Consider the following 15,278-nt stretch of genomic DNA (forward strand, 5'->3'; position numbering starts at 1 on the left):
AGACCAATATACTTCCACAGCATCCGCGCTGTTTCATTACGTTGAGCCCAAAGTCAAGTGTTGGACGGGAGCCCGTCTGGTCGGGGAAACGCATGACACCAATTAAGAACTGACACCCACCACGAGTGTTTACGAGTGTTTCGGTTTTTATTAAAAAAAAAACGAAAAAAGACGTTTCGGAGATTGTGAACAAGGCTCCCGTACGGGAGCCGAAACGTCTTTTTTTTTTTGTTCTCAGAAACACTCGTGGTCGGTGTCAGTTTTTAATTGGTGTCGTCGCATTGAGCCTCTGCGGATTCGCAGAATGCTTCCCCTCAGTGATACTCTATATGTGGCTGTGCACCCTCTACAGGGGCGTCACATTCCCAGTCGTGCTGCCATCGGTGCGAAAGAAGGAGGTGAAAGTAATCCAGGGGCAAAATACGGAGGATACTTAAAAAATTTAAAGCGAAAGCTTTCTTAGTAAGACCAATGTCGTACTCTCCAAAAACTAATGTATTTCTTTAACTGCTTGGTTGACCGAATAGCTCTGATAGGCTATCTGGACACGGCGCATGCGTGCAGCCGGGTATACATCGTGTCGAAATGGTTACCTGAAAATCGCGAAAGAGAAACGTTTCTATATAAGACAGTACAAGCATCGATCATGAAGAAGAAGAAGGAATACAATAGTATACCTTTATCTCATAAACCACGCATCGGTGTACATTTAGATCGTTCGTAGATGCGTTTACTTAGTGCGCGAAAAATCGTCGAAAGGGTTTGCTCTTCGTTTTGAATTTGGGTCTTTGAAAGCTTGACGGTCGATTTCACGCACTTTCAGTGAAGGTGTGGTGCACGTTTTACGCCGTTTTGATGTGAGAGAGCTTTTGCGGTTCTCTAGACATTATTTAAAAACAGATAGTAAACCTTTTCTTCTTCTTGTAGGAAAACAGGGCATTTTTGATAGTTTCTATTATTGCGAAAGCAAAGAGAGCTAGGCTATCAGGGAATTCGTCGAAGCAGGATACCATAATGTTATGAACTTGTCCGTACTGCTTTGTTTTAAAGCAAAGCTTTCTAGCTCCACCAGCCAACCGTTCTTTCGTGCCGTGCGGGACAACAAACTCCCAACGCGGCGGAGGCGGCGGCGGGGGGAGGGGGAGGGCGGAGGGTTTCACTCACTGAGCATACTAGAGATGGCGCGGCGAATTTACCCAGCGCGCCCCGCGTGAAATTTCCTGCTCGCCGGGGCCTGCGTCGGCAGTATGGCTTTGGCGTCTGCTTTAGTGACGGTTGTTTTGGGCCTGTTTTGGTGCAGCTTCGCGTTCATTGCGCGGTGCCTTCGCACAGCTTTACTAAATTGTTCGACAGCACCTCTAGGGTAACCCGCACCCGACGGAATTAAGTGGTCGTATGGCAAACATACGTTAAGGATTCGTTTGCAGGGCAGGAAAACAAAATTTGGCCGCTAGAGAAACGCTACGTTTTGCGCACTGCTTGCCACGAATGGGACTCCGTTTTCTAAATTGGTTAATACCAACTAGGCTGTGTTTTAGCAGGTATTACAAAAGGCGAAAGTAGAAACTGGTTCTGATAAATAGCAATTATAAAAGTTCCCTCAGCTTTCTCGCAATTCCCAAACTTACTGAACAAACTAGATTAAATCGGTATAAATGGGAATCACTAAGCTCACATGCCCAATTGTTTCGGTGTCTACCCTTGTGTCGCGCGGTGGTGTATCCCCAAGCTAGTACATCAGGATGGCTAGGTTCCGATGTCTCACCCTTCGAAAGACGCTCCTCTGCGTTTTCTTTCTCCCGACTCACGGCCGGGCTATAGCGGCGGCGTCCGCCGCTCTAGCCCGGCCGTTGCCGACGCTGCTGCTGCGTTCAGGCGCCGCCCCCGCGAATTCTAGGTAACGGCTGGCAGAATCTCTAGTTTCACTCTTTGTAGCGCCACGTGCGTGCATTCAAGTGACGTCGCATGGGCAATTGTTTTGGGTGTCGTTTAAAGCTTTGCTTTCCAACCATTTTATTTTTTGCTTTTATTACGCAACCTAATTGTTTCCCTCGAAATGTAGATATATTTGGTAAAAACGTTCACCTGGTAGAATAAGAGAAGGGAATGCGGTAGCCCAGGGGACGTGGGGCTGGAAGGACACCTGAAAAGTGGAAATGAACTGAATATTTGCACCTCCGTGAGTAAAAAAGAGCGGAATATACGGTGGTTGTATCTCCCTGCAAGTAAATTAGAACGGTATTAGCGGCGTTCGCCAACTTTGATTTTATCAGGGCTCGTGGGGAAAATGTACGCGGTGTGTTATGGTTCGGAGACTTGAAACTTCAACGTGTGAAGTTACGTAACTTTTAGTTTCTTTACGTTGAATCCTTGAATGTTGTTGCCTGCTGCTATCTTTTGTTATGTGCATGCGTGCCCTGCGCTGCGTTTTGTTGCACTAAAAGGACAAGTAGATCCGATAACTGGTCCCGATACGGTACCCGGTAGTTAGCCGCGGCACTGCGCATGCGCAGAGGCACCAGAAGTGGTTGTGAGCATGCGCAGGAGTGATGAGTGTGTACGAATGGAGTATGGGGACAGTTGCAAGGATTTCTTAGAGAAAAACAGTGAGATACTAGACGACGCCACATTCCCATCAGTTGTAGAAAACGACCTAGCCGAGACCGCGCGCCATCTCACACCCCGAAAACGCACGCCAGAGATTTCGTTTGCAATTATCTCGCACCTTTATTCCGCGCTCCCCGTGTTGGAACTTTAGAGGAACAAGAAGTGACACCGAATGGTGGCGCTGGGCCTGCCCTGCATGCATACTAGGGGTATGGGCCCGGCTCGTGCTCTTCGTCTTCACTGTTTTCATGTTCAGTCATGGACGCTGACTGACGGTGGTCTCCGAGAAGCCCAATAAAGCCGCCTGTTGTCCTTGAAGGGTGCCGTCTTCTTGTCAAGCGTGGTGCCGAAACCCGGGACGACGAGCCAGGTACCTTTATAGACAAACACGTGCCGCTTCGATCGCTTTGGGCTTTTATTTCGGTCAGGAGAAAAGAACTGCAGTTACGTTAGAATACACGCAGGACACGTCCGATCGCCGACATCGTTCCTCATCGTTCTCTCCTGCAAACACCTGAGATCACTTCTTTGTCTTCGGGGGGAAAAGTTCCACCAACCTCTCCCAGCGGCACCACGCAGAGCGCTTATTGCGCTGCGGTCTTTTCTTACCACCCAGTTCCCCTCTTTCCGGGGGAGATCTTCTTGGCCCCTACAGTGGTCCCGAGTAATGTAGCCGCACGCTTCTGCTCTCGTCAAATTCCGGTGTGAAACCCTCCCCTCCGCTACTCTATAACACCTCGGATGTCACAACAGCACGAGACAGCTACAGCTTCAGGAGCTACACTTGTGAAATACCGCTCAGCTATCACCGACTCTGAAACCACCTGCAGTCATCGCCTCTTAAGGCCGCATACCTTAACCCGCACGCAGCCTCTTCAACAGTATTCACTCAGTCCGAGAGATTCACATCGTCTGAACTCCTGGGCAAGAGTCATTAGAGCAGGGAAGCTCACGTCGCTACCATCCCCGCCATACTACGGGCAATCTTTGAAAAGGGCGTGTGTTGTCACTCTTTGTTCCATCGCTGGAGCTGATTTCCCCGAGAAAGACTTTCACCAATAGACCCTTTGCAAAATGTCCAAATCGTTGGCGGAAAAGCAGCAAGCCACTCTGGCAACACTGTGCACTCGCTGCGCCGCCCGCCATAAGAAAGGAAGCGAAAAGGCTGCGAGCACAGAGTTTCTATGGGGTAGCTACCGTCCTCCGTCCACGTAATTGCATACGCGTCCCGCGAAGTGGTGTTTCCCACTGCAGAATGGGAAAATAACTTTGCCGCCCTTCCTTCGAAAGAAGAGCGGCATATTCAGGATTTTTATTCTTCGAGGTCGACCACTGAAAGGTCCTACGAGTACGAGCGATCATACGTCAGCGTGGAGTTCTACTTTGCGCCATCGTCAGTGTTGACAAACAGCAGCAAGCAAAGGTAGGATTTGTTGCTAATAAAGAATAGCCTTCGCGCTACCTCCTTTTTTGGTTGTCGAGTTTTAATTGTGTTTATTCGATGCGCCCTCGCCCCCTGGTAGCGGCGGCTGGCCGCTATGAACGGGCTATGAAGGGTCTGTCTCTGCTGAGCGCTCACTTTGCGTATGTTCAAACTTTCTAAACTATTCGCGAAAATGACCAAAGCATGCATAATGAAACTGATTTTGATGTCTCTGCTAGAGGTCATGTTTGCGATTCAGCGCCTCTGTACTTGCGGCGCTTAATTTTTCCGTCGGTGAATGTGGTGCTAATGCGGGAGCGATAGGTCGCACGCGTGCGTCAGCAGCGAGCAGAGGCAGTCGAACTTGAGAGGAACTCAGAGGAAGGAAGGAACACAGAAGAAATAGGAGAAAAGAAGGGCACGTATCGACTCGCCCCAGACGAGCCGTTGTGCAGCGGGGTAGATAAGCGGAAGCGATTTGACCAGCGTTAATCTTCGAAAGGTAGCGCAAAACACCACTTTAGGAGAGAAATATGACTACGGTGATAGGGCAACAGACTCGTGAAGCCGTGGGCGAAAACGGGCAACCGCAATGGCGTTGGTACGACCTGCTTCCTTTCTAATGGCGTCGTCGCGTTCACCCCCAGTGTTACCACCGCTGGATTCTCAGTGTTGTCCGCCTTTTTGCAAAGGGTCTATACCAGGCGCCACAACCCGTCTTGCCACACTAAAGGCAAGTGAAGAGTCATCCTACACTGTTGCCTCCTCTCACACCGTACATTACCTGTCCAAAACTCCAATCTCACCAAGGAAAAAGAGACCACCTTACACCCTATACAAACCTACGCTGTTCCACACGAAGCGTGCCTGCACATTAGGTTTCCAACTAAATACTTCTGTACACGTGCCTACTGCCTCAAATCAGACACCTTGTACCAAATAACATGGGAATGCACAAACAACTAGTTTCTCCCCTCTCTTCCTCGTATTTCCGCCGGGAAAGGGCAAACTGATCTGCAGTTCTCGACTGGAGAACATGACGACTCTGTCGCGCGAGCCTGGACAGCGGCCAGGTCACAGGGGTACCCGCGCCTCATCCAGACGGAAAACGACTCCAACCACCACACCGTTTTGCTCAATAAAGTTTTTACGTAAATTTACAGGAATATCCTCTTCCGGAAACTGCCTGGCTGCATGGTGCGTGTTTGAAGCAGTCCTCCCTAATGCAGTCTCCTGTAAACCGGTAATCTCTGTTATCCTTGTTCTAATTGCTTGTCACGGCACCTGTACGTGTCTGTATGTATGTATGTATGTATGTATTGCAAGACTCGGACACGGGAGACTCGAAGGACGCGTTTAATGACGACGCAACCTCGCCGAGAGGCCGTTGCAAAAAGCGATGGTCAAGCAGGCGCGAGGATGAAAGATGAAGAAGATGGTGTGGTGCTCGCGTGCGGCACACTGATGATGAGTTGCTAGATGGGATTGGCCATTCGAGTAACAGTTATGAAAGAACGATGACGCCTGTGCTCACAGTATGTATGTATGTATGTATGTATGTATGTATGTATGTATGTATGTATGTATGTATGTATGTATGTATGTATGTATGTATGTATGTATGTATGTATGTATGTATGTATGTATGTATGTATGTATGTATGTATGTATGTATGTATGTATGTATGTATGTATGTATGTATTGCGTAAGCAGATATGGGGCCAATTTTTTAAATTACTCTTTAGAGCGGCGGCCATTGTTTTACCGGACAACAACAAGAAGAACGACGCTTTTTTGCAGAATTTAAAGGGATGGAGTTTTGCTAGCTCAGGAGCGTGAGCCGGGGATCGCACACCAGGGAAGGGAAATGGCAGTGCGGGAGGGCTGTGAGAAAAGCCGACGCAGAGCGCTCCGGGGAAGAGAAACAGCTGCGCCAAAGGCGGGTAGGCCACACCCGCACTTGCAATACGAGCCGCCTTGAGAGGAGATGTTCCTGGGATGCTTCTGGCGATGGCTAGCGAGGGGAACAAGTTTCGGAGGGTGCTGTCGAAGGGGCTGGTCAAGGGGTGACGGGCGCGGTCACAAAGTTCAACAGAAAGTTCAAGAGCAGATCAACAGAAGGTGCGACTACGATTACGCCTTCCCATTTATAGCAATGTATCAGCATGCCCCGTATTCTTTTTTTGTTATCAGAAAAATGCAGTATAATTACTTGAAAAAAAAAAAAAAACAATTGCATTTCAGAGCACCGCTATAGTTGATGGGGAATCAATATTTAAAAACAGCAAGGATCTTTTGCCCGTTACTAATAGTAATCGCTCCTAAACAAACCCCGCTGAATCGTCTGCATGGCGTTCTTACTGCATGTAGCGCTCCCTATCTGCCTGCGCTGTTGATTTCCGTTCCGGGTGGCGCACTTTTCAGTATTCTTGTGCTCCATACTGGCACTCCCGGCGAAGAACATTCACTTGCTTCTCCACCGGGCATCCTTTCTGCTCACACTTCTGGTTCAAAAATTCACAAGTTAGAAATAAAAAAAAGCAATAACCACCCGGTGACCGAGTGTGAGCAAAGAGGAAGAAATTGAACGACCGCGCGCACTGCCATCGCGTGGGAGAAGAAGAAGGAGACCACGGAGGTACCACCACCGCCATTTTTCGGGCCACCACCACCACCACCACCACCGCGACCCCGACTGGCCCGGTGACTCATTAGGTGCTCGTACAAGACAGCATCGCGTTTGCGTGAGTACACCGTTCCTCCGATTACTTTGAAAATGGCCCGACTCTCGCTCCCGCGTATCCCACGGGGTGGAGCGCGGCAGTTTGGCAGCTTCCTTGTGTGGAAGCCGATAGGCCTAGGCCTCGTGCTTGGGCAGTGTCTGCTGTGAGTGTTAATGACACAGTGACCTTCTCGCCACAGTTTGCACGAATGCTGGTTAGGTCCAAAGTCGGCTACCTGAGGTAGAAATATAACGGACCTGGATGTGTCAGTATTGCTTCGCGCTAACCTAACCTGGGCTACTCTCCATTTGTTTGGCCTAGCCTGGCCTGGACACACGTGACCTGATCCGTGGTAACCTGCTCTGGTATGACCTGGCCTGGCCTGATTTAGCCTGACCTAACTCATCTTAGCCTTGTGTAGAATCGGTGTTTCCCGATCTGAGTGTTATCTGCCACCAGGGGGTTGCGGCTATGTCGGCGGCGTCCGGTGGAATAAACGAGTCCGTCTGCGGTTGTTCTGAATCGGGGCGTGGCGCCCCTCCCTTCTCGGTTCCTTCGGGGCGGTCGTAGGCGTCTCTACACCTAGCTTAGTTTATCCTTGCTTAACCTGGCGCTGTTTGTAGTGCGATATTTGTTTGCTGGCGTCTCGTGAGAAACTCTCCCGTGCGTGAGAAGAAACTCCCCGCCATGCTCTTAACGTGCGGGATGGGAATAGCTGCTGCCCATGCCATGTCAGGATGATAAATGAGGGCGCTTAATCGTCTGACTGCGGCAGCGAGTAAGGAGAGTTAATAATGAGTGTCTTGTGCAACTACGCCAGCAGGCAAGTGCACCGCCTTATCGCTTCGAATCATGTGAGAATACACCTAGTTCTTAGAACCTGGAATCTGGCAATCCATTTCAGATGAGCCTAAAATAGAATAGCATTGATCTTTATTTCATGCTCCTTACAAGACGTGAAGTGGCGAGAGAAAGCTGCTATAAACCGCCTTACCAGCCCTGCCCCCCTATACATACGTATGGGCAGCAGACGGCCCGTGACAATGTACATCCTACAGGATTCGCATGTAATCAATGCAGTAGCACTTCAATAGAACTCTGGTTTCGCGCAGTATGCAATAAAGTTCAGAAAAAGGATACGGTTGCGACAAGTCAGATTAAATGAGAAGCATGACAAGGAGGAAGCTTATACTAGCAAAATTTTGCTTGCATTCATCATCATAAAGTTCTTCTTCTGCTTCTTCGAAAATTTGCTTGCATTCATCATCATCATCTTCTTCTTTCTTCTTCTTCTTCTTCTTCTTCTTCTTCTTCTTCTTCTTCTTCTTCTTCTTCTTCTTCTTCGAAAATTTGCTTGCATTTATCATCATAACGTTCTTCTTCTTCTTCTTTGACATCATCAGACTGGTTGTGCAGCTTCTATACATACACAAAACTAATTAACTTTGGGTTAGAAAAGCCAGAAAATAAAAAAATAAAAATATCACCAGTGAAATTTTATACGCAAAATTTCAGCAAGCGTCATTGAATCCAAGTTAACACCAGGTTCAACAACCTGGTCCGCTTTACAACGTAGCAGTCTCACTGTTCCTGCGTGTTTCTTCAGCGTGCACGGTTGTATCCGCGGTCGCAGCTGCGCAGGAACAGTGGCGGCGCAGCCATGCCCTCTGAAGAAGGCGTTGTTGGCGACCAGAACCCATCCGGCCAACCCGCCGAGTCGCTCGGCGTAGTCGAGGAGGCGGCCGCCGAAGAGCCCGCGCCGGAGGCGGCCCCCGAAGAGCCCGCGCCGGCGGCGGCCGAGCCTCCTCCCAACGCCGTTCCAAACCACGATGTGAACTGCGGCTTCCTGGGCGTCTTCCCGGCCTTCCTGCAGAGCTTCAGGACGCCCCGCTGCTACCTCTTCTTCATATGCGTGCTGGGCATGACGCAGGGCTTCGTCGTCAACGGCCTCGTGTCCGTCGTGACGCCAACCATCGAGAGGCGCTTCCAGCTCATCGGCTTCGAAGTTGGGGCAAGACGCGCTCCTCCTCCTCCTCCTCCTCCTCCTCCTCCTGATTGCTTATCGCCGCGTCAGGCCTGCGTTTTCGCTATATACGGCTGCCGCAACTAGGTCTCGGCTGTTCCTTGAAGCGCACACGACGCTTAGTGAACCAGACAGGAGTATTACGCGAGAACAAGACGCATTACAGCCCCGAGCAATCAGAACGGTCACCAGTCTAAGTCAAGCCGTAGCGTGATTTTCGTGGCCCGTACATTACATGGGCAATTCTGGTGCATTTTTGTATGGATGACAACTATGATGCTAGCAGTCAGTTTCGAGCGGGTGCTGTTGAGCGGCGTCGTAACAGCAGGGGTGAATGAAAGAACGAACGCGGAGACGGACTGACGGCGATAGATGAGAGAGCGCGAGGAAGAGAGTGGAGGTGAATATTATGGCGAAAGTTAACCGCACGGCCATTCGTGAGTTCAGTTGTGCGGTCATGCGACAGCTAAGAGATGGCGCATGGAAGAACTATGACACACCTCTCTCCCTCTCTTTCTCAAGTTATTTGTATCAATCTAGTTCTCTGAAATTACTTGCATTAATCAATCAGCCACGCAGAAATTTCACGTAAGAGTATTGCAATCGTCAGTTCTTTTTTTTTTCCTTCTTGAGTGAGTAATTCTGCTGTAATCCCCTATGAATGAGTAATCCCCTATGAGTGAGTAATTCTGCGAGCTTTTGTAATTGTTAATGCCTTCTGTGTTCGCATTTTTCTTCGCTGCGAAAGAAATTGTCGTAATGAAAACTAGAGGGGAGGTGTGGAGAGCGGGTTAGTCAACTTGAGAGTCAGATGATTGGAGATTGGGTGAATATTGTTCCAGAAAAGAAACGCAAACCTCCCACGGCTAGCTCGAGCCCACGCTCTGTGACGTCTGTCATCACCAATCTCGCTCATAGCCGATACTCTATTCACCATGGTTAAGGCGTCTGTCCGTAGCCAAGCAAACCGTCAGGCGCAAGTCTATTTATCCTAAACTACTAATTACACTAGGTGTCGTCATCAGTGCTTTTACGACAGGCGAGGGTTCGAGGAATTGATGAGCGCGGATCGGCACATTACGAAAATTACGCAAATTTCTACGCAATCGTGGCTCAGATGTGGCACTCTTTTAAGCTTGCGTGCAGCTGCAGAACAAAGTCATGAGAAAGAAGAAGCCATGAGAAGGTGAACATGCAACAAGCACACACCCCTATGCTTAAGGGCATACAGGTGTGTCGTGTGGAAGGTGAATCCGTGAATAGCGCGGGACCTTCTTGCGGCGAAGAAATTGTATAGAGCGTATAGTTCATGGTGAACTCCTGTTCTAGGCAGCGCTACCTAGGAACTTTCTAACCACAGTGTTTTTAACTAGACTTCTTAAAGATGTTTAATAAAGCGTTATGCAATTGAGAAAAAATTAAGATATAGCACTATGAACGGCACTAAATGAAGATTAGCTTGACAGAGAAAACTTGCAAAACCGACCGGTGAGCAGTAGCCTCCAGGGCGCTGCTACCATTTGAGCTCAACAGCAGAAATTTTCATCGCGAAATAGACCCCCCGAACAGCCCCCGACGACACAGCTCTCTTCTAGTACAAGTTCTTAGCCCCTTAAGGTTTTTTTTTTTGTCTCGGCTTATCGCGTTGCATGTTTGGTGTCGTGTGGGGGCGTGGAGCAGTTGATCCAGAGCATGTTCAACGTGGCCTCGTGCGTGATGATAACGCCGGTGAGCTACCACGGGGGCGTGGCCCACAAGCCGCTCATCCTGGGCATGGGCGCGCTGGTCATGTCGGCCGGCTCGATGGTGTTCGCCTCCCCGCACTTCCTGGCGCCCCAGCACCTGGTGTCCGACAACGGCACCGCCTCCGTCTGCCCCGACCGCGGAGACGCCAAGTGCGCAGCCTTCAAGGGCAGATCGGCCAACTCCTTCAAGTACTTCTTCATGGTGCGGGGGCGGCGGCAACATATGGTGCATACTGTATACTGCAACACATCGCCCTGCGATTGGCCCTAATAGCCGTGCTCTGCTTGTCGCCGTGTTGTGTGCGCGGTCATGACGCGCGCGCGCCCCTTTGCCTCTGTGAACCCGGGCGCATGCGCAGGACAGGGCGGGCGGTTCGTTATAACTTATCGCGCGAAGGATTGCCACAGCAAAGGCCACTCTGAGAATTGGCATGACGGGGTGGCGGCAGCGCCAAACGCTTCGTGTGTTTCCTTTCTACCTAGCCATTGCATCTAGCGACCACGTTGTAGAATGGCTTTAACTATTGGAAGCCAGGTCTAAAATTACGACAGGAATACCGCAAAAACCTAGCAAGAATTCCTGTCGTACGAAAAAAAACTTTATTGTGACAAAAGAAATTCTGTTGCGACAAACTTTTCTGTCGTAACGACAAAATAAATATTCTCACCAACACACAGTCATGTAGTCAAAACGGAACTCCCATTTGCGCTCCTCTGCACAATGGGCAATAACATTTCAGCCACGTGCAACTGCTGATAGAACATCAGGATAACAACAAGACAGGAATCCGGCACGACGGAACATCAAAATCAGGACAGGAACACGACACACGACAGAACATCAGAATCACGACACAAGAATACGACAAGACGAAACTACGACACGCGGAAATAACGACAAACAACAGAATTTTTTCTTGTCGTCATTTTCGACTGGGATTGGTACACATCTGGACCACACACGAAGCTGGAGAATTCTGCGTCAACTGACCGTCTGTGGCATGATCAAATAGCGAAAAACATTTTCTGTGCGGAACTGTATGATAATTATACAAATGACTTCCCGGCACGTGCGAAAAATTTGCATGTATGCATTTGTTTTCACTAGAGGAAATTTAGTTGTTAGTGAGCGGCGTGTCCTGTTTTTTATGGTGTATTTGACCAACTACTAGCTGCTTCCCATCCATTGTAGCGTTGTGTGCACTGAAGGGCTGCCAGGTGTGCTGCCCAAAAGGTCGCGGATCCCGGGGTGGCATATGCTAGGCGTGAAAAGGAAGCCCGAAATACAAACAAACCTACCTCAGGACAGCGCTTCTTCGGTGGTTGTTCTCCTGTCTGTCTCGTCTGTCACGCTGTGATTAGATATAAACAAACCAAAGGATGAGGCTACCACGCCAAGCATAGGATACAGCACTGTAATCATAAGTACCCAGAATGTGGCGGAAAACACAACCGCCCCGGTATGTATGAACTGATAAAGCACCGGCCGCGTAATCAGAAGGTTGTGAATTCGGAACCCATCAGGGGTGGTCGTTTTTATTCGCTTGCTTTGACTGAGATCTGAAAATAGGACCCCATCATAGGTTACCAAATAGGTTACCATTACACTAAAGTCACCGAGATCAGTTACCAAACACTTCAACAACCTATGCTTTCCTTAGCATTCAAAAGTGCTGGCTTTTTTTTTCAGTAAGCATCGCGTAGGTTCCGAGTGGTGGGAAGCTTTCTTTCGCTGTGTAGTTATTTTAACAGGTGGATGAACCTGTGCAATGCTTTTTGCAAATCAACGCCTTTCGTAGTATATGTGGTCAATCAGCGCGAAGAATTATTTTTCATCTGTTTGTGTGCACCTCCATTAGCCGTTAACATCGTGTGCACCACCTCTACCCCCTCACCGCTCCTTTTCAGTCTGTGACTCCTTTGCGGCAAGAGAGGATGTTACTGCACGATGAACATTTCTCTGAGCTCCCATGTATACCTCCTTTGCAGCGTTCCTTCACAGCGATAGCGCTGGGCTCTCAGTTATGCTAGGGATTGCTACTGAAGCTCGTAGAACTCCTCGGGGCAGCCGTGGGCTTGTGTGTGTGAGAGGGACAAGGGAAGGGGGCTGCCAGGTTTCTGCTCATGGTTTTCCAGTCTCCTAGTAGAGCTTCTGCGCATGTAAAGAATCTCCACGGGATCTAATTTATTCCGTAGTCCACCGCTACACGCCCCTCATTGCCCATGGGCAGCTTTCTGCGTGTACAGAACCCCCAAAATGCGTTTCCAGTTAGTTTCTGGAAGTACTGCTCGCGGGAGTTCGAGAGTGTTCTTCTTCATCTGCCTCCGCCACCCCCTTAGTGCGCGATATAGAGGACACAACGTTCACGTTTCCCATTTTCACTCGTGCTTGTGTCTCCACTTTAAGCGCTGCAAACGTGCTCAATTTGCGATTACCTTTTTCTTCGCTCTTGTGCACCTGTGTCGTTCCAACTGGGTGTGCCGGAATTTCTAACCATATTTCTACATCCCGCTGATAACGTATCTTTACCGATACGGATGCACCCTTAGGAGTGCTTCTGTTTTGAAGGGGTTGTGGAGGGGGGCAGCTGAGAGGGCGGCGGTAACCGATAATGAACTGCACTGCTCCGTCCCTGATGCTCGTTCTCCCTCGCCTCCTGCAGGCTGGACATGCACTCCACGGCGTCGGCTCAGCGCCCTTCTTCACGCTGGGCGTGGCCTACATGGACCAAAACGTGCCGACAGCCAGCACATCTCTTTATATGGGTGCGCGCCGACTACCGCGTACACCTCAGCTATTTAAAAGATCAATATTAAAGCCCCCTTTATTAAGAGAAAGATTAAAACGCGACGCTTTCTTTCGTGCAACCCGACTCAAAGTCAAAGTCCCAATTCCAAACTGCTGCGATTGCATCGGCATGCAATCCCAAGACGCCGGCTACGTAGCGTGAGGAACCCAAGTTACATTGTGAAAACCAGAAGCGTTTCTTTCTTGAGGCGCCTGAAGGGCCTTCACTTATCATCATCATCGTTTTTTGAAACCCATGGTGTAAAGTTGGCTTTGCTGGAGCGTGTTTCCGCTTTTCCACGCCATCAGTAGGGGCATTTTTTTTTTACCTGAACTGGTGCAGATTAGTGCAGTTTCGTGCATACCAGTGCAGAATGCTACTGGGGATATCAATTAGTAAAAAAAATGAACGTATGCTGCACTGCTTGCACCAGTGCAGCCAGTTGAGGTAAAAAAAAAATGCCCCTAGTGAGGCATGTGAAGCTCCGTTTTAATAGACTCGAAAATCAACGGAGGCTATGCACTGCTCACATCGGCCCGTGTTTTTACAGGTATTTTCTACGCCACATCCGTCCTCGGACCCGCGATGGGGTTCCTCATCGGCGGATATTTTCTTTCTGTCTACACGGACCTCACTGTCAGTTCTGCAGAGTGAGTCGAGAAATGTGTCGCTCGCGCAACCGTCCGCTTAGAAACAAGCAAGTGAATGCGCGCATTGGAGATACCGAAGAATCTTTAAGCGAGAATATCATTCATGCACTTGGTTTACGATCCGTTTGTACTGCCAGCTGAGTGGGAAGCACGAGACATAGTAGGCCACATACCAACTTCGTTAGTACGCAAATTTACGTTTTTTTTTTCAGTATAAACCACTCGGTGCACGGTAATTAAAACCCATCAGCATATGCTGTCAGCTTAGATTGGAAGGTGGCTAGTAAGTAGGCTGAAATCCTGTTTTTTGTTGTTTAGAATATTTATCATACGCGCCATCAAAAACTGGGAGCTGTGTTAAGAGATTTACATATGATTGAAAAGGAAATCGAGGCATACAAGCCGCTATCCAGCGGTCACAAAACAACGAGAAAGTTTTGTTTGAAATAAAAAAAAATTGTATAATATCAAACTGATAAACTCCTGAGAAAGTTACCGGGAATTTCAAGAAATTTACAGATAAACATTAGGACAGAGATGAGTTGGATGCCCAGGAAGAAAATAATAGCTGGAAAGGTTGGTGTCACTGACAACGAATTAAATAACATTGCGAGAGTGGGAACCCCAAAGTTCTAGTGTTAGTATTTAATATAAATGCTTCGCACAAGTCACACCGGGTAAATGCGCATTGTGTGTGTGATTTCGTGACCTTCCAAACTGCTTGGAAGGCCCGGGTGCGTTAACACTTTTGAGAATGTTGTAAGCCCGGAACACCCGCCCCGCCTTGTTTTTGTTCCTCCGGTTGGGAGCTCTAGCATATGTTGTTGCGTCAGAATGCGAGAAATATGGGGCAACTTGCGGTGTGAGGGCTACGTTTTTACGTTGCGCGTGGCGCACGTCAGTTAACGGAAGGAAGTAGCAAACCCGCTTTACGAGGGAGGTATCTCTCGCAACTTGGTTTCCGCTTTTCTCATAAACATAAAATACAAAGCTTGCAACCTAGGAAGTGAACCATAAAATAGCTTGAATCTTACAAAGTATATGGTAAATGGTGCTTTTTAAAAGAAAACTTCTTTCTTCGCCCCGAAACAGTTCTTAAACTTGTTTATTTTGAGCGTTGACATAGCAATGAAATAGAAGTTTGCAATGCTAATAGCGAATCGCTAAAATCTCAAGCTGGATGAGTTTGAAACCTTGACGCGACAAGCAGCGGATAAGACAAAGGCGCAAGGAAGCAGGGGAAATTACGCTGAGGGTCTTTGCTGTTAAAAATCGGGGCAAGCTTTATTCCGTTCATCGCGCAAGTATGTGCACACT

At 48.8% G+C, this 15,278-nt stretch overlaps 1 protein-coding gene and 1 pseudogene across 1 annotated transcript; one reads left to right on the forward strand and one right to left on the reverse strand.

The window, feature by feature from the left end:
* LOC144146283 (terminal uridylyltransferase 7-like) overlaps positions 1–8,416 on the reverse strand; it is a 24,935-nt pseudogene extending 16,519 nt beyond the window's left edge.
* Positions 8,415–13,965, forward strand: LOC144146284 (solute carrier organic anion transporter family member 4A1-like). The gene is made up of 4 exons (XM_077678244.1): positions 8,415–8,765; positions 10,458–10,724; positions 13,186–13,288; positions 13,862–13,965. Exons 1-4 carry the CDS (start codon positions 8,415–8,417, stop codon positions 13,963–13,965), a joined length of 825 nt encoding a protein of 274 aa, XP_077534370.1.
* The last annotated feature ends 1,313 nt before the right edge of the window (positions 13,966–15,278 follow it).

This window comes from Haemaphysalis longicornis, unplaced genomic scaffold (assembly GCF_048455015.1).
Source record: "Haemaphysalis longicornis isolate Haplotype H1 unplaced genomic scaffold, Haemaphysalis longicornis Haplotype H1 scaffold_7, whole genome shotgun sequence".
Classification (NCBI taxonomy): domain Eukaryota; kingdom Metazoa; phylum Arthropoda; class Arachnida; order Ixodida; family Ixodidae; genus Haemaphysalis; species Haemaphysalis longicornis.

Coding starts and splice junctions, on each gene's coding strand:
- LOC144146284 (XM_077678244.1), top strand. CDS start 8,415: ATGCCCTCTGAAGAAGGCGTTGTTGGCGACCAGAACCCATCCGGCCAA. Junction 8,766..10,457: donor TCATCGGCTTCGAAGTTGGG/GCAAGACGCGCT, acceptor GGCGTGGAGCAG/TTGATCCAGAGCATGTTCAA. Junction 10,725..13,185: donor CCTTCAAGTACTTCTTCATG/GTGCGGGGGCGG, acceptor CGCCTCCTGCAG/GCTGGACATGCACTCCACGG.